Source organism: Papilio machaon, chromosome 16, assembly GCF_912999745.1.
Source record: "Papilio machaon chromosome 16, ilPapMach1.1, whole genome shotgun sequence".
NCBI lineage: Eukaryota > Metazoa > Arthropoda > Insecta > Lepidoptera > Papilionidae > Papilio > Papilio machaon.
Window position 1 is genome coordinate 2,520,503 of NC_060001.1, and position 17,653 is coordinate 2,538,155.

At 35.7% G+C, this 17,653-nt stretch overlaps 3 protein-coding genes across 3 annotated transcripts; 1 reads left to right on the forward strand and 2 right to left on the reverse strand.

Moving 5' to 3' along the window:
- Nucleotides 1–349: 349 nt before the first annotated feature.
- On the forward strand, nt 350–1,533 carry LOC106713605. Its single transcript, XM_014506436.2, has 2 exons — nt 350–447; nt 710–1,533. The coding sequence occupies exon 2, from the start codon at nt 715–717 to the stop codon at nt 1,453–1,455; it is 741 nt and encodes a 246-aa protein (XP_014361922.2). The 5' UTR covers nt 350–447; nt 710–714; the 3' UTR covers nt 1,456–1,533.
- Nucleotides 1,534–1,897: 364 nt separating this feature from the next.
- Nucleotides 1,898–3,384, reverse strand: LOC106713616 (39S ribosomal protein L13, mitochondrial). The gene is made up of 3 exons (XM_014506452.2): nt 3,230–3,384; nt 2,867–3,145; nt 1,898–2,241 (listed from the first exon to the last, which is right to left on the reverse strand). The coding sequence occupies exons 1-3, from the start codon at nt 3,251–3,253 to the stop codon at nt 2,008–2,010; spliced, it is 537 nt and encodes a 178-aa protein (XP_014361938.1). The 5' UTR covers nt 3,254–3,384; the 3' UTR covers nt 1,898–2,007.
- Nucleotides 3,385–3,589: 205 nt separating this feature from the next.
- LOC106713582 (adenylate cyclase type 10-like) lies at nt 3,590–17,129 on the reverse strand. Its single transcript, XM_045681624.1, has 33 exons — nt 17,036–17,129; nt 16,545–16,820; nt 16,024–16,244; nt 15,674–15,740; nt 15,517–15,591; nt 14,908–15,127; nt 14,291–14,484; nt 13,648–13,721; nt 13,128–13,285; nt 12,546–12,696; nt 12,345–12,446; nt 12,068–12,162; nt 11,838–11,946; nt 11,465–11,603; nt 11,088–11,217; nt 10,681–10,879; nt 10,478–10,613; nt 10,078–10,218; nt 9,772–9,918; nt 9,393–9,496; nt 9,179–9,286; nt 8,706–8,837; nt 6,953–7,128; nt 6,679–6,835; nt 6,335–6,469; nt 6,068–6,189; nt 5,204–5,403; nt 4,858–5,023; nt 4,448–4,595; nt 4,234–4,340; nt 4,000–4,138; nt 3,749–3,910; nt 3,590–3,610 (listed from the first exon to the last, which is right to left on the reverse strand). Exons 1-33 carry the CDS (start codon nt 17,127–17,129, stop codon nt 3,590–3,592), a joined length of 4,605 nt encoding a protein of 1,534 aa, XP_045537580.1.
- Nucleotides 17,130–17,653: the final 524 nt, after the last annotated feature.

Here is a 17,653-nt window from a genome sequence, read left to right on the forward strand (position 1 = left end):
AACAAACCAAAGCTGTTATTGATGTATTATTTCTCTTTAAAAACATACAATGCCGACGTTATGAAAACAACCCTTTGTAACCACCAAAGCGGGTTTAACAGTTACTTGATATAGTATTTTTTATAGTCAACGGTAGAAACATTTATTAAAAGAAATGAAATATGCATTTAATGCAATTTCACTGAAACTTCACGACATGGAACAATTTTGTGATTACAAAAATAAGAACGTAAAACAGTACGTCAAAAATTACAATTTGTAATTACACAATTACAATTAGTGTATTAAAGTGTTAGGATTAAATACCAAATCAAAACATACGTGGACAAATCAAGTTTCTGTGATAAGTAGCCACTATCAATATCTTGCAGACGATAATTATATATTGATTACCTATATAAGAGGAAAATTTATCATTTGTGATTTGTTGTACAATAAATCTGTCAGGTGAGTACTTAAACTCTATTTCATCCAACAGCACTAATATATTTACTTTTCCATAAAAGTCGTTAAACTGTACGATACAAATTTCTTAAGATTTAACTAAGAGTGTTAAATTTTACGCAAATTTAAAATTAAAATCTTAAACTAAGATTTAATTGGTTCGAGTGTTAAGTTTTTTAAATCAAAATTATTCTAGAATGTGAGAGCTTCATTTACTAAATTTTTGTGTAAAGATAACAGTTGAATTATTTGTTTTTGATTGCAGTTAAAATGCGAGTGCTCATTGCGATCACGTTATTATCAGTAGCATGGGCCCTGCCGGCCCCGAACGCGCATGCCGACTTCGATTTCAGAAGTCTGTTTGGGCCACAGAACGCCGACTTGAGTCAGGACTCCGGCACCGCAGTACACTTCGTAGATTCGCCATTGAACGAGGAAGACGGTAGCGCTGTTCACTTTGTCGATTCACCACTAGAAGATTTTACTAATGGACATGTCATTCGCTCAGCTGGCAACTTTGAAGAGATCGGGGAAGATGACAACATTGTTAAAGTAGTTGACACACCGACCAATGAGGAAGCTAACGATGGAGTAGCTATTGACTTCGTTGACTCGCCAGTGGAACCAGTCGATGACGATTCAAATTTTGCTCGCTTCGCCGACAATGGAATAGCCGTTAACTTCGTCGATTCTCCCATTGAACAGGCCGATGATGGTACCGCAGTTCATTTCGTCGACAACGTAGAATCTGCAGCTGAGGACAGTGCAATATCCGCCTTTGGGGGTATGCCACTTAACGAGGAAGCACATGACGATGGTACCGCCATTAACTTTGTAAACTCTCCAATTAATGAAATTTTAGAAGCCGGAGCAGCTGATGTTATCCTAATTGGACAAGTCTTTGAACCCATCAGCGCTTCAGAGCTGGAGACCGTCCATGTCCATCTCCCCGAAGACTTTTACGATGTACACTACCCCAGCAAAATGTACGACAACCCAATGCTTCGCTAATTTTTTATAATACACCAAAATAACATCTTTGAGCACTATCGTTTAATGATAGATATGAAATTAAATTATATTTTGTAATTTTTTTTTATTTACTTTTTATTACAACATACTTTAACCAAAATAAAAGATCTGAGGATTGTTTACATCTAGTAAACTATTCAATCTATTCCTATATTCATATCCTGATTATGTGGTCTTAGGTAGACAATACCATAATGTGATTCTCATTATAGGTATAAATAAATTAGCACTAAAAATCACCCAAAAACATGAAAAACTCGAAATTATGTAAAGTCTGTAAATTCTGTATGTCTGTAATGTCTGTGAATTATGTAAATTCTGGCTATCATCCAGCGAAAATAATTTCTATTAGGCAAAGTGAGAGTTTTTAGTAAAAAGTAGCAAATTATCAACATAACCATTATGTTAATTGATATGCAATTAATAATGATAAACAAGTACATGTTTGACAATTTAATACAACAGCTATCTACATTCACACTGTCATAATCTACTTAAAAATCTGCACAAATAACTTAGCTTATCTTGTAATTATTTAAGCACATAATCCTCTGGATATTCCATTACTTTCGGATATTTCTGGACTTCTTCTTCCGGTATGTGATCTAGCCTGGTTGGTACAAAACGTATTTGACGGATTTGATTTGTAATATTTTGCTTTACATCATCTGGTATGGTTTCCCCGGGATAAATAAGTAATCTCTCCATAGTGTGTCGCCTTTGTAGGTTACCTTTAAGAGCTCTGTATACTGCCTTTTTGATAATCTGCAAACAAATTCGTAATCTATTTTAACTAGTCTGTTAGGTATCAAAACACTGATAAGTGCTCTTTATTTAAGTTTTTGTATAAATTAACAAAGTAATAGACAGTGGGACTGGACTTTGACACTAACTTGAGACATTTCGTTTTGCTACATCTCTTTAACTTCTTTTATAGACTATAACATTTGAAGAATACTAAATCAATATTAGAACACTTAAAAGTGATTATTTGACTGTGGCATACAGTATGCATATTGGTAAAGTCCAAAGGTTTTATTTTATTTTATAAGGTGGCAAACAAGCATGCAGCCACCTGAATTCACCAAAACAGTGAAGTGACCAATGCCCATAGACATCTGCAATTACAGATGCATTGTCTAACTTTATATGATGGAGGAGGGAGAGAATTCACAGAAAGTAAATATTTCCCCATCATATGCGTCTTCTCCTCTGCTAAGTTCAGTTCCTCTTCCCATCCTTTCATTATAAGAAGAGGATGAAAAGTTGCGGTGGAGTAAAATTAGGTTTCTGGTATGCACATTCATCAGACAAAACATATCAAATTTGTTGTAATCCCCTACCTTATTCTTATCGGTATGTTACTCTTATAATACTTGTAAATCCTTACCATGGTAGGATCTTTACTATGCAACTCCCATGCTAATGTCCAAGAAGCACCTCCAGGGTATCCAGTGTGGTGGAAGTAAGCTCGTTGTCTCCAATCATCGCCTCTTAACGCAATCTCTCGACTATTTATGCACACAACAACATCGCCACAGTCGTTCATTGGATGATATATGGGTTTGTGTAAACCCATCAAATATTTTTTAATTACGCCTGCTGACTCATACGGATCTTGCCATTTACAATCAAAAATATGCCATGTACGAGCAAATGTAGCCCATTGCTGTGAACAGAATACGTATTTTCTTAACTTTACAGAAAAAAAAACTAACCAAAAAACAAAGTATCAATTGTGTGAAAAATATACCTGGACCCTTTTTACAGCTGACATTTTAAACTGAATTTTATTCACTTTGCTGTTATTTTTTTGTTTGATGTATCTTTTAATTTATGAACAAAGTTAACGAAATTAAAAGACAGTGGTAAAGTTATAGGTTATTTCTACCAATTTCTATTATGACATTAATTGTCATTAAAATTCAGTGTTGTCCGCTAGTCGTCAGTAACTGTATGTAATCTAGGTGTTGAATTTTTTTGTACTGATCACGAAAGTATCTGGGCGTACCTTTTAAACTTCTTTACTCTTGTCAAAGCATCCAAAATATTTTCGATTACTAAAAAATTAGTCAGCATTTTAATGGTACCTCTACTTATACATACGATATGTCTACTTTTTATATGAAGTCACCTAAATAGCAGTTACGTATAAATTAAACATTGCTGTTAGTTACAAAAAAGGAAAATTAAACAAGTTTATAAGTTTATTTTACTATAATATCATCTACTTATAACAGTTCATTTCTTATATTTTTAACATTTAATTGGCAAAGTTATTATAATTTGGCATGTCTTTCGGTAATGGCAAAGTGTATGGTATTATTTGTTCGCCTTTAGTAGTATCCAATTCACGATAACCCATTTGATGGTCAACATTAATATGTTCCGTCCAATAGTTCACTAATATTGGTTTTAATGTTCCATTCCAGTGCTGAAATCAAAAATCTAGCTTGAAGAACTGATGTGGGGTACCGATGTATTTTACGCAGCTGTTATTTTTTTCAGTATTAGTAAACTAACATTCCTTGTGTGATCTATCCAAATGAGTAGAGCAGTATTCTGATGTTGCTTACAGAGCTGTGTTGCCATGCTAAGCTTTCTAAAAGCTCGCGACTTTTTATCACTTATACAATTATAGTACGCTAATAACAAATAATATCTGAAAGCAAACATTGTATTAGTTTTATACGAGAAAAAATTGCTTCTATTTTACAATTTCAATCAACAATAGAATTTGAGAAACAAGATACCCACCTTGGTTGATACATGCGGGCTTGTTTGCAAGCACTGTTTAAATCTCTGAACAGAGATTTTACAAGTTTCGCGTACATTTGAATTTTTCTTACATTTCTATTATCTATCTGAAATATTCAAGATACGATGAAATCTTTTACCTATTAGTGACATTATTATATTTAAAAAAAAACATAAATATAATAGAAAATAATTAAATACATATGAAAAGTACCTCTTGCACCATACTTATTAGCAGTCCTTCGATCAGTCTCACTAAGATCATAGCGCAGAATTCATGATTTTCATACTTCTTTGTAACAAGTTGCTTTATTTTATCTTCCCACATAATTGACTTCTCCCAAATACCCACGCGTATAGTACTTTAAACAATTATAACAAAAAATGTTTAGGCAAACGCAATAGATAGGATTTAGGCTTTGAATATATAATTTTACTACTAGTAAATACTCAAAGGGTTTAGGATTACTGTAAATTTCCTTTGCCGTCATTCCAGATACAAAAGTAATATTTATATCCCTCTTATTCACTTCGATAAAACAGAGTGAACAGTATATTTCGTACAGGTTTTTGGTACTAAAAAAACCTCGAAATACTCATGTACCAAAAATTAAATAAACTAACACAAGCCACATGCATACGAAGAAATTCCACGCTGCTTCAGAAGTTTTGGAACGGAGTATGGCATCGCCTTTCTTTAAATAGAATCTTTCGCAACTTTTATATGACTCCACACTATGACCCGTGTCCAACAAAATCACCATCGCATAGTAATAGTACCAAGTTTCCGCTAGAATAAATGTAAGTATCGTAAAATAATAGCAAAAATTACGTGACCTATACGTATTTCTAAAAGGCCGAAATTAAGCCATTGAAGCATCAGAGAATTCGTATTAATCCACAGAGTGTCATAGGTGTCTTGTCGGGCTTATTAATCTGTTTAACATAATTTTTATCATAATGTACTCACAACTTAAATCATAATGGTCGGTCATATAAAAGAATTCGCGCATGATGGCGATCATGTCGTGTACCCTGGTTTCTGCGAGCAACAGCTTCAGGATCCAGAGCACGAGCAGCTGACGCGTTCTGAGATCCGTGATGCTGCTCATCATTCGCATTACCTCCAAGCCCAGTTCTATACTCTCCGCTCTCTTACCACTTTCCACACTATAAAATATTTCTCGTATCACATATGACGCTGCTGGAGATGTAGGATCGGCACAGTATGTACACACTCCTCCTTAGGGATAAAGGTAGGATGACGATGAAAATATACCTCAAATAAAGTCTAACCATTGTCCTTGACATAAATAAACGAAACATTTTGAAAAACTTTTACTAAAATCATTACTAGGCTTTCTTTAGCAGGATAATTTATTTCACGGCAGTATAAGTGTATTTTTTGTGGCTTTGTATGTCCATTCTATTGTGCCCGTCTGTTAGCCAAACAGTTAAACTGATTTGGACGTTAACATTGAATTCGTATTCCACCTTGAAGTGTCAGTTTGATTTCAAAGCTCGATGCAGGTACGAGTATGTACAGTTGCGGAAATCTGCGGTGTTCTAATTACAGAAAAATTGCCTTGCAACGATGCAAACTTCGCCTATTCTTATAAATAACCAATTAGGTAGCAGTGAGTTTTGCAAACGAATGATTTATAATAAAGAGTAATTAACCGTGTACCACTGACCAATCTTTTTTCGTATAGACACATTTCAAACCTACATCCTAGTGGCTAATGTTACGCGTCGTCCTTTCAATGTGTACAAAACGTTCAAACTAGCACTGTACGTTTACTAATATATATAGTTACTAAAAGTAAATACAAACTGGAAAAGAAATATATTAGTATAAAGATATCCCGCGGCCTGCACTTCCGTCACATCGATTTTTCCAATCTTCCGATTGCATATCTCCATTGATCGCTGCTCTAGCATTTCACACTTTGAGAACTGAAATAAAAGTCACAGAAAAAGGTAAATTGAAAAGCCAACATATAACAAATGTTTTCGAAGACTACGTACTGTGTAAAAACGAAAAATCGTCTTGCCAATTATAATGTAAATAATAACGAGAAATAAAAAAACTTTTACGTACATCTCGTTCCTGAGTACATAACGATATCATATTTCCATAACACATACATAACAGTCGAAAATTAGAGTCGGTGCGTAGAGCATAATTCATCGCCCACTTAGCGGCCAAAATTGCATTGGATTTCTCCTTACATTCCTGAGAAACAAAGATTAATAATATAGATATATACAAGCATTTTCTATCTTTCTGCCTATTCACTAGGCTTAGACAAAAAATAGAAATACTTGCTGTTGGAACTTTATTAATATCTGATAAGAATTTTCTGACTTTGTCATGAACTTGACATTTAAAGTCTTGAGAAGACTTTAAATGTCAATATAAATATATTTTATAATTGTACTAACAATAAATACTTTATTCAAGCTGATAAGCGTCCATGCTATACACTCGTAGAACTGGCCCGACACTCCGCGATCCCTGGCCACGTAGCACTGAGGTGCGATATAGAATGCCATTAATTGGTTGAAGGAAACGCACATTTTCCGTAGACGTGTAGCATGCCTGTAGATTGTTCAGACATAAAATATTTACATACCAGGGCAAAATATTATCACGCGACAATATTTAAAGTTACATCGGGCACAAAGAAAACTCATAGTATCCAAACAAACATCTTACTTGGACGTAGGGAAAGGGTCAGAGAAGAGCTTCAATGCTTCCAGGAGCAGTTTCTTTGCTTCATCCAGGTCGCCTGACTCCAAGAGGCACGCACCGCGGTGAGACAGGATACGACCAAGTCGGAAGTCATTCATCCATTTAAGATCACATTTGTTTTTTGTGCAAAACTTTTCGGACTGTAAATTGATCAAAAACTTTCATACTTTTATGGTACATATTAGTACTTGTCTATCTAAATCGATCGACCGGTCCAAACCAGTTAAACTTACTTGACTTCGCGAGTAAATCGCGAGCGCCACTGCTAGTTATACGAGTATGTGAACACTTTTATAAAACAACAAATTATGTTTGAAATTCTTTAGACTACCTCGCCCGCTAGTTAGATTTATGTTCACACCTACACTACCTTTAAAATATTCTACACTCCAAGGGATTTGACCCGTCTGGAACAAGCGTACTCATCTGCGTGACGTGCATAAGAATACGCAATTTCCAAAATGAATTAATCTTGTAATAGAAATAACTAAAGAGGGTTGCAGATGATTAATAAAATCATATTACATTTATCAAGGTCTCCACTTCAAAAAGCAGTCGAATCGCCTGCGGCATATTCAAATTGATGGCACTTAAATCCGTGTATTCCAAGTAAGCTTCAAACAATTTTTCAAATTCCTCTGCAAGTTTACAAGAGGATCTTATAAAAACTGTAATCACTGATTAACTGTATTATAGAATACTAGCTGTCGCTCGTGACTCTGTCGCGGCATAAAGTAAACTTAATATCATAAACATCTGTGCCAAATTTGATCGAGATCCGTTGAGCCGTTCCGGAGTAACCTTCAAACAAACATCTAACCATCCATCTTAACATTCGCATTTATAATATTGTTAAGAATAAATTTATTCAGGGCACTCAGAAATCTATGTTAAGAAGTGACGTTCCTAAAAGAAGTTGTTTGTGTACTAAATTAGTATCTTAAAAAGTCATCGGATAATAGCAAACAGCTGATAAAGGATAATTACCAGCACCAAAGCAGTGGTCTACAGCCTGACAGTATGCGGATAGGAGAATAGGCAAACACTCGCAAGTGTTGAAGTCATAAGAAAAGAATGGACGACCGTCTCTACTCCCGCCATACTCTCCTGTCAAGCGACGGATTCTTCTCTCGTTTTCTGCCAAACCTTATCACATAATATAGTTTTTAATTCATAGAATAACAATATATGAATAATATACTTGAGGTCTTTAAAAAAATTGATACCTTCAGATTCTGTCAATATGGTTGTATTAGTATTCCTTCGAATATTCATCTAAGGGGAAGAAAGAATAATTAAACAAACCTGTGGCGAAGAAAGTAAAAAGATCAACTTTAGAATCACACTTAGTAATCTCTCATGAAGGTTGGGAACGCATCTGCGGTTCTTCTGGAGTTGCGGATATCTATTGGCGTCGGATCAACGTTTTCGGCGATCCGAGGGCTTAGTACGAAAATTTGCGAGAAAATATTCGTAACGCCATCGATAAATTTGTGATTTGCACATTGCCCTTATCGAACGAAAAGTAAAACGACAGATCTCATACAAGTTTTAATATATTTTATTGATGACGTTACGAAAACGTATAGCGCAAATATTCGTGATAGATCCTCTGCTGCTTGTTTGCCTCCTTCTCCTATTAAAAAAATCCAACAACCCTCAATATGGCAATGAGTATTATAAAACACAATCGAAAAAATTATAATATAATTAAAACCGTTAATTCCATAGACGGCTGCACAGCAAAAGAGCGATGTGAATACTGTTCGTCTGCTGTTTTAGTCTCAGCGCTGAAGCCAGATATTTGTTCCCGAACTCGCTTCAGTTCATCACTTTCGCGTATTAATCCCTGAAGACAAATACTGAGAATATATGTGCCTGAAGAGAGGACATTAAAGGACAATGTTGGTAACTCCTGCTACTTCCAGAATATATTATGCTTGTAATTTTAAAGAAAAATTTATTTCAATGTCTGTACTATATTGCTTGTCTAATGTTAAAGTTTTGTGTCTGTACTTTCTGTAGATATATAGACCTTTATTTGGCTAGCTTAATTAATTCAGTTAGTGCTAAACATATCTTTCTTTATAATCACAGGATCATTCTCGAACTAAACATTTCTAAGACAACTTGTACAACGAATCAACTAGAGATGATGATGGTGATGCTAATGATGATTAAGTCGCTTACATCGTTGCATCTAAGTCCTAAAAACTTGACAAAGCATCCGCCACCGCAGGAGATGCACCGTCTCGTATATCGTTCTAAGTAAAGTAACGCTCTCGTATGCATATTACGCTGTAAATAATCTTATATGTAAAAACTTACTTCAATAATAAAGAAGAAAGATAAATTAGAAAAAGTACCAGTATTAAAAAAACTAAACAACTATGACGTAATTTACCTTTTGATTTTCAGTAAGCAACTCATAAGTCGTCGTTCGAAACATTATATGCTTAAATTTCATGTACCCACAGAAAGCGTACATTGGCAGATCTTTACAATTGGCTGGAGAAAAAAATATATAAAGAAAAAACTGTACATTTTAAATTTCGATAAAAATCACCACTCAAATTTATGATAACAGAATAACTATAAACTATAGTAATTTAAATAAAAATAGTTACGAGATTCCATTAATGCGATCACTACCTTATGTTACGCTTTTTATCACCGATACGATCGGTTTAAGTTCCCCTTTCTTCCCTTACTAACACTCCCACTTTTGCAACATCTACCTCATAACTTTATTATTTATCAACCCCTTATACTTAGTAACTTACGTGGAGGTCTGATGCCCAAACATCGACAGTACGGCGCCTTGCAGTCGTTGGGCACTGGCGCTGGATGCACCAGCACGAGAGAGCTGTCTCGTGTGAAGTCACCTCCTTCGCACTCGAGTACACGGATGGAGAACAACTTGGCCACAGCTTTAATAAAACAAATACATTACATCTGTATCACACTATCAGATATATTAGTAATTGAAATATGAACCCACTTATCAATTATTCAACAATTCAATATATTTCTAGGCATCATCCTAATCCTAGTGATCTAACTTTAGCATGTTTTTCATGACTACCTACCCTGTGCGACCTTCCTCTGCTCGTCCGTCTGCAGCAGATGGTGCAGAACGCGTCGGGAGAACACCTCGCCCAGCACCGAGCTACATTTCAATACCATTTTCTCGAAAGGACTTAATGAGTCGTAAGTCTTCAGAATTAAAACTTGGGAGAAAAAAATAAAAGTTATAATTATAATTTTATTAAATCTTTTTCCCTGTGTGTTTCTCCCTCGATTTCATAACAGGTCCCTTTTCAGCAGTTCACTGATGAATGTAAGCTTTCACATATTAAACGACACAAATCTCGATTAGGTACCTGCTTATCTTAACTAGTGGAGTTTCGCAACTTTAATCAGGATAAATCTATGTGTGAGTGGTTTTTATAATAAAACATCTACTTTTCATAAAAATCAGTAATTAATTACCGTCCATTTTAACATCGCCTTTTATATCTTCAAAGGTATAAGAATCAGCGAGAACCGCCATTTGTATTACATCAGTTTCCTGCATCGCCTCTTGTTTATTCCCAAAACTCAAATTCAAACTGTAAATACTGGCCTGATCGGAAATAAAAATAAAAAAGTTACCATTCCAAATTCAAAATAGATACGCAATATATACAGACCTGCGCTCCAAGCGATTCATCATAGAGGGAGAGGTCATGGTCTGGTCGCTGTAGCAAGGATATCGAAGGCATGACCGCCCCGCACTCGCTCGCCTCTGTTCGAGTCACCGTGGCTATTGTAAGATCTCCACTTTGGACCAGCGATATGACAAAATTCTGAATCCATCCCGGCATACCATTGCTGGCACTTTCTATCATCCTGTTTTAAAACCAATCATTTATAACCAACAATGTCCTTTACAAAATAATTTATCAACTATTCAGCTATCGCATTTTTACACCGATTACCTACAATGTAAATTTAAGAACCGAGGAACCGAAAAAAATCAAATAAGAACAGTTAACTTTTTTACCTCGTCTACATTCTATCATACATCGCTATATGCTATAGTATTTAAAATATTTACTTTTCCAAGTCCGCGGGTATGGCTTGGACATCTAACATTTGGCAGACCAACGCCGCGTGGTACCAACGATCGATTCCAGAGACCTCCAACTTGACTATCATATCGTTCTCCAAACAGGCGTTTGCCACAGCTGAGCACAAGAACGATGCAGTCATAGTTATTATAGTCAAATATGCAAAATACTGCGTTTCCATTTAAAAATTGAAGACGTGAACTTTGCATGAAGGACACTGTCTTTGTTTATATGGCACTTCAACATATGTATGGTTGTTACATACAACCATACATATGTTGGAATGTATGGTACAAAGAAAATTATGAACATTATAGAATTTACATTAGAAGTCAACATTCATTACTTGATTAATAGGTCAAACCTGATGTAAAAGCAGTATTTCTTATAGTGAAAAGAACAAAGACTTTCTTAATATCGAGAAGTAGGAGTATAACGCGCCAAGACTCGTCGTCAGCGTATTGCGCGTCTATCACGGCAACCAAACGGAGACTTGGAATGTTCTGGAACGAGATCTCACACTGTATCTCACAAATGTTTGTTGCTTGCAAAAGTTTCTGCTTTTGGAGATATAAGAAATTAATATTTTATTACTAATATAAAAAAATATGTAAAAAATACTCCAACGCTTCCATTTTAGTTGCTTATTGTTACTATTGTTTATTCCTATTTTTTGTTATCTTTTATAATCTCACCTTTATGAATATTTCTTTGATAATCTTTTTTATATCGAATACACCAAGAAAGTCGCCGGAATAAGAAAACTTCTCCGGCAAGGGAAAACGGCAATCGAATACTGTGTTCACAGCAAAAATTTCTACTGCACGTAAGGAAGTCACATCAACACTAAAATGTATTAAACAATCCATGAAAATGGAGAAATATTTTGTGCCTTTACATTGCTTATGTCAAAAAATTTAACTGTGAAACATGTTTAGTTCTCGCGTTTTTGAAAATAATTACTTACCTTAGTCTTATCCTATTCTCTCGGCTTTCCCTTGCGGGTCTTATATGGCTTGAAAAAATCGTAGCAACAATTTTACGCATTAAGCCAAATGGCGTCTAGAAAATACAAGTTATATATTAAACTATTTTTAATATTCCCGCAATAAAAAAGCAACTTCGATGATGTTGTGTACATCATCGAAGTTGAATAAAATGAAAAAAAAAAACAAAATGGAATGACTTCTATTCTAAAATTTGTTCTTAAACATAAAAGAAAAAGGATACTTAGGTTAGTATACCTTTTCATAGTCCTTTAAATAAATTCTATTAACAAGTACGAACTTAGGAGTTATGTAGAGGCATTCATCTAGAAGCCTTGTTTTTCCTACTTGTTCTGGGCCCTGCGAATTAAAAACATATAGTTTTTAAAAATCTTTCAAAGTCGAACTTTCTCCTAGTCACATACTATTTTCTTTTTTCACATCTGATATAAATCTTACTATGAATGCTATTCCAAATTTATGATCCCGAAATCTGGTGAACTTGTAATTTTGCTGTTCCAAAGCATTGTGTAGAGTCATTTTGTATAGACGAAGCTCTTCGTTACGGCCTAACAGTGGATGCCTCCAGCAGCCCAGATGGTCCGATCGACTGCTCAAGAAGCAAAATACATAAAAATAAATAAGTTAAAAAAAATTAGTCCTACCTGTCAGGTAAATAAAAAAAAGATTAACGAAGGCACTGGATGATGAATGATAATTAAATACATAATCTGTATCCCAGACTGGTAGATAATTTATTTTAGGTGCTTTTGACATGTTTCTTTATTCCACTGATTCTAGTAGAATAAAACAAAGATTAATCAAATCTTTTTAGACGAACAAACACATTGTAAAACGGTTTTATTTTAAGTTTGTTAATGTTCATATCAATGTTCTTTAGACAATTAAAGGAAGTAGCCACTGAATTGATAAAATATTAAACAAGTGCGATTGCCATTGTCTTAACGTTAAACAACTTTAACAGCTGTACTTAAGAAATATCTAGCTATATATTATGTATATGATTTGCTTATTACTTGCCGTTGTCTATCATATTCGTAAATCGGTCCTGGTTTGGCAAAGCCCTTCAATGGTTTCTCTTCCATCAACTTGAAATGATCATGGTCCAGTTTGCTCTTTAAAAACGTTTCTTTATCACATGTCACTTTGTCCAAATAAGTCGTCATTAATCTAGCAGCCTGGGAAAATAAACGTTTCATGAATATCTATATATATAAAAGAAAGTCGTGTTAGTTACACTATTTATAACTCAAGAACGGCTGAATCGATTTGACTGAAAATTGGTGGGCAGGTAGCTTAGAACCAGGAAAATAAAAAATCCTATGGGATAATTTTTACCCCGTTTTCTATTTTTTATTCCGCGCGGACGGAGTCGCGGGTAAAAGCTAGTTACAATTAAATTTTAATCATTGACAGATCTCGTAGTTGTATTTTATTAGATCAAGGCATCGATCCCAAATTTTAAATTCATTGCAAGGTTTAAGGTAAGTGGAATCCCTACCGAAATGAAGGCATGTAAAAACAATACGACAAAGTATACCTTATTAACAGCTGATCCAATGACTGTGTATTCGCGTCGTAAAACGTGACCCAAAACTCCACAGTAAGTTGAACCTGTTGATAAACACGGCACACTGTTATTGTTATACATTGCTAATTGTATTTTTGTCCCGTTTTACCCGACTGGTTAGATAATATTTGTCGTAATGTATGTTTCATTATAACCTGGTCCAAAAAATTGAACAGATAGATCTAGTGAAGTAGATCTAGAGCGTCGGTGGCTCAGGGGTTAAGCGCTAAACTTGCAATCTGCAGGTCCTGGGTTCGAATCCCGCCATGTACCAATGTGTTTTTCGATTTTCGATTTACATATGTACATTTGTCCGACGTTCTTACGGTGAAGGAAAACATCGTGATGCAACCTGCACATATTTGAGAAGAAATTCAATGATATGTGTGAAGTCAACCCGCACTTGGCCAGCGTGGTTGACTATGGCCTAGTCACCCCTAACTTGGGGTAGGCTCCGAGCCTCTCGGTGGGGACATATAGTGAGCTGATGATGATCTAGTGAAGTGCCGTTCAGTCTTTTCCTCCGATATCTCATAGGGGTACAGTCAGTCGGGTATTAAATAAGACGAATGAAGTAAAAAAGCATTAAATATAATAAAATAAAATAACTAACCAGATGTAACACCAATACTGACGCTAATAATGTTAGAGTTCTTGAGATTTTCTTTCAGAGTGAGCGCGCACTCGAGCGCTTTGCGTGCCTCGTCCTCGTGCTTAAGGCCGCGCAGACCGAAGACGACGAGAAACATCATGTCCTTGTCGAACATAGACACTTTGTTGACTAATCCACCGGCCTCTGCTGTTACACTATAATAATTCATTAAAACTAGATGGAGTTGTCTTCTTATCGTTGTAACCTTAAAATAATCATGATCATTGGCAGAACATATAAAACAAACATCCGTCATCAGTTTATGGCGACTGTGCAAACAAAAGCTACTATCCTGAAAGAAAGTCAAGTTTAAAACACACACAGTATATCACCGTGAAACTAAGTACAGTCAAAATCTGTTATAACGACATCGAAGGGACTACTCATACTGAGTCGTAAAAACCGATAGTTGTAACAACCGGTGACAGGTATTAATAGGAAAGATAATATGTAATAACATTCAGCCAGGACCTTTGATTTTGGTCAATTTAACCGGTATGTTGTTCTAAACGATGTCGCTATAAACGGTTTTGACTGTACTTATTTCCACATACACAAAGATTAAGAAAACTACTAACCCGCAAACCTTTCTATAAGCGGCATCCACAACACTAATCAGTATATCAGCGGTAACCGTTTTAGTGATGATATTAATGAAGACGATAAGTACGTGACGCACTTCAGCCAGGAAGTTCATGGGTTCATCATTGTCGACAGCGCGGAGGATGGGGCGCAGCATGAAGCGACGTAGCGCCGTGCCCCAAGAGCCTCGGATAGCGGCCACCACCGCTGGACGTACTGATACAATACACTTTTTAGGTCTTTTTAAATATTCTGGCGGCAAAAGTTTACCGGCGTGCTACGCTTTAACTTGTGTTCTGCGTAGCGACTCGCGCGAAGTTAAGCAGCCAAGATATCCGACAACTACTTCAACAGAAATGAAATTAACTGCTACGTTAGCAGTTAAGCAGTCTCTTAGCGATCATACTGTTTAAGCTACAAGGGGTATGTAGCTTAAATGGCATATGAAAATACATATACCCGCGTTCTTTAATATTACCCTACTAATGTAAAATAAATTAAAAGTAGTTGAACAATTATCTTACAATTCGCCTCTGAAATGATAAAATCGAAAAGTTCATTATTTAGCGTACATATACTTCATATATGAAAATTGTTAAACTTACGTGAAAACTCTCTCAAGTTTACACCGGCAGTACCGTCAGATCGATATTTGTGCTCGGTACATTCGAAAGTGTCCTCTTCAAGTACACATCAATAAAATTATTAATATATAAATTAACGAAATACAAAGCATATTTAAAACATATCAATACAATTTACCATTACTAAGTCCAATTAATGAATGTAATTTCTCAACTCTCTTCCAAGTCGCACCAATACCAAGTACCTGCAATATATCATCATTCAATGTTTTGTACCTAATCGATATCGTTACTCGAACTTGTATTAGTTGGTACAGAAATTTACTAATTATTAATTCATGTCAGTTTTAGTAACTGGCAGACAGACAACGCGACGATACATCTATTTTCGCCATGTACATTTCTCTCTTGCCTTTATTTATCAACTGACAAGAGAGTAACTGTAGCCTGAACGGTTTAAAAGTCCCTAGATTCATGTTCTTCTCTGGTGCATTATAGTGACTATAAGGCTCGTTGTAAGTTACGTACTTTCGTATGCCTGCCGTCCCCACACGGCTGCGTGCAGTATTCAGCCTCATTAACGTATATCCAGGCACTAGCAGTCGTTAGCACATCACCCGCTGAGCTCATATATTCCGCCGTCTTCACGTCCCACACGGGCTGGCCTACAATCACATAGTGCGCGAGAGATAGCTCCCCACCTCCAATGATAGAGAAGTGAGAGACACCAGCTGATATTGCGACTTTCACTGAGAATAAAAAAATAATACAGTTCGTAATCAGCAGAAAAATAGTCGTAGTACAAATATGTAAAAATGGTCATCTTAAGACGTGTTATAAACGCGTATTCAAATGATAAAAAAGCTTTGTAAAGGACTTCGGTAAATCCAGAAATGTGATCTCTCTTAGGATAAATGTAATTAGTAATCTCAGCTGTGTTTATCTTGGAACACCTCTGTCTCTGATTCGATCATTTCATGTCGCTACCCCTTTACTTTTATTGACATCTTTTTTTCTATAACGTGACTAAAGAAGAATTAACTTCTAACCCTTAAGTGCTACACCAACGTCAGTCACGTATCTGCCGTAATTCTTTTGTATTAGAAGTCCGCAATCAATCGCACTATGAACAACATCTTGCATGTTTCCACTCGGTGTTTTCTTCCACATAGATAGGAAAGCGTCACCGGAAAACTTCAATATGTCGCCGTTGTGCGTCAGGATTTCTTGCACCATAGCACCGATGTAGGAATTAAGAACCTGCGTCAATCTCGACGGTCCACCACGACCAGTTCTTGTGTAAGCTTCGCATAAATCTGTAAAGCCTTAAAACAATATCAAATTAAATTTTATGTGACTTTGGGTATGTTTTGGATACGTTAAGTTATAAAATATTAACTGTGAAAATGTTTTCGACTCATTACACTAAGTACAGAACTGGAATATCATATTTTCGTCAACTACCAGATGTTTTTAGTTTAGAATACCTACCTAATTTCTTCTTTTATTACTGAGTTTAATAAATAATGAATGTAATTACCGGAAACATCAATAAACATAAGAGCTGTCTCATATGTCCTCACAGAGAGGTCAGAATGCTTATACACGATCTCGTCGGGCACGAAAGATGCCATGGTGCTGATGCGTTTAGCTTGCTCCACGCCGTTTGAGCTTTCCGTTGCTATATTTCTATATAAGAATAAATGGTTGTGTAAAACTATGTACATTTTACAACTTATAGGGTAATCCAAAGACCTTCTAAGAATGAACGTTGCTGCAATATTTCAACATGACATAATTATTATAAACACACAGTCCACAAGGCCGTACCCCTCCCTTACAGACAAAAAAAATTTGGGTACTTCTGTTGCGGGTGTTCATGGACTAAACTTACGCGAACCGCCACAAGTTTGGCCAATTTTCCTATAAAAAAAAACAGCACGTGCCTTCTCAGTGTTTATTTTACATTAACGGCCGTGGTATCAACAGCCATTGATCTCTAGTATGAATTAATAAAAACATGCGTATACGTTGATTGTTTCCTTCCATCGCTCTTTCGTCGGCGCTCCCGTGGCGACATATAGACGGACGCTGTATTCCTGTATATAGATTCGCGTTGGACCCGCTTCATGGCCGTTAAATACTCATCATATCTGTC

Excerpts from the sequence above, each read along its gene's own strand:
- LOC106713582 (XM_045681624.1), bottom strand. The coding sequence starts at position 17,129 with ATGGCATCTTTCGTGCCCGACGAGATCGTGTATAAGCATTCTGACCTC. Across the intron at positions 15,128-15,516 it reads AAACTTGAGAGAGTTTTCAC|TACGTCCAGCGGTGGTGGCC; the intron begins GTAAGTTTAACA and ends GTATTGTATCAG. Across the intron at positions 9,287-9,392 it reads TGCTTACTGAAAATCAAAAG|CGTAATATGCATACGAGAGC; the intron begins GTAAATTACGTC and ends GATTATTTACAG.
- LOC106713616 (XM_014506452.2), bottom strand. The coding sequence starts at position 3,253 with ATGTCAGCTGTAAAAAGGGTCCAG. Across the intron at positions 3,146-3,229 it reads CAGCTGTAAAAAGGGTCCAG|CAATGGGCTACATTTGCTCG; the intron begins GTATATTTTTCA and ends TTCTGTTCACAG. Across the intron at positions 2,242-2,866 it reads ATAGTAAAGATCCTACCATG|ATTATCAAAAAGGCAGTATA; the intron begins GTAAGGATTTAC and ends ATTTGTTTGCAG.
- LOC106713605 (XM_014506436.2), top strand. The coding sequence starts at position 715 with ATGCGAGTGCTCATTGCGATCACGTTATTATCAGTAGCATGGGCCCTG.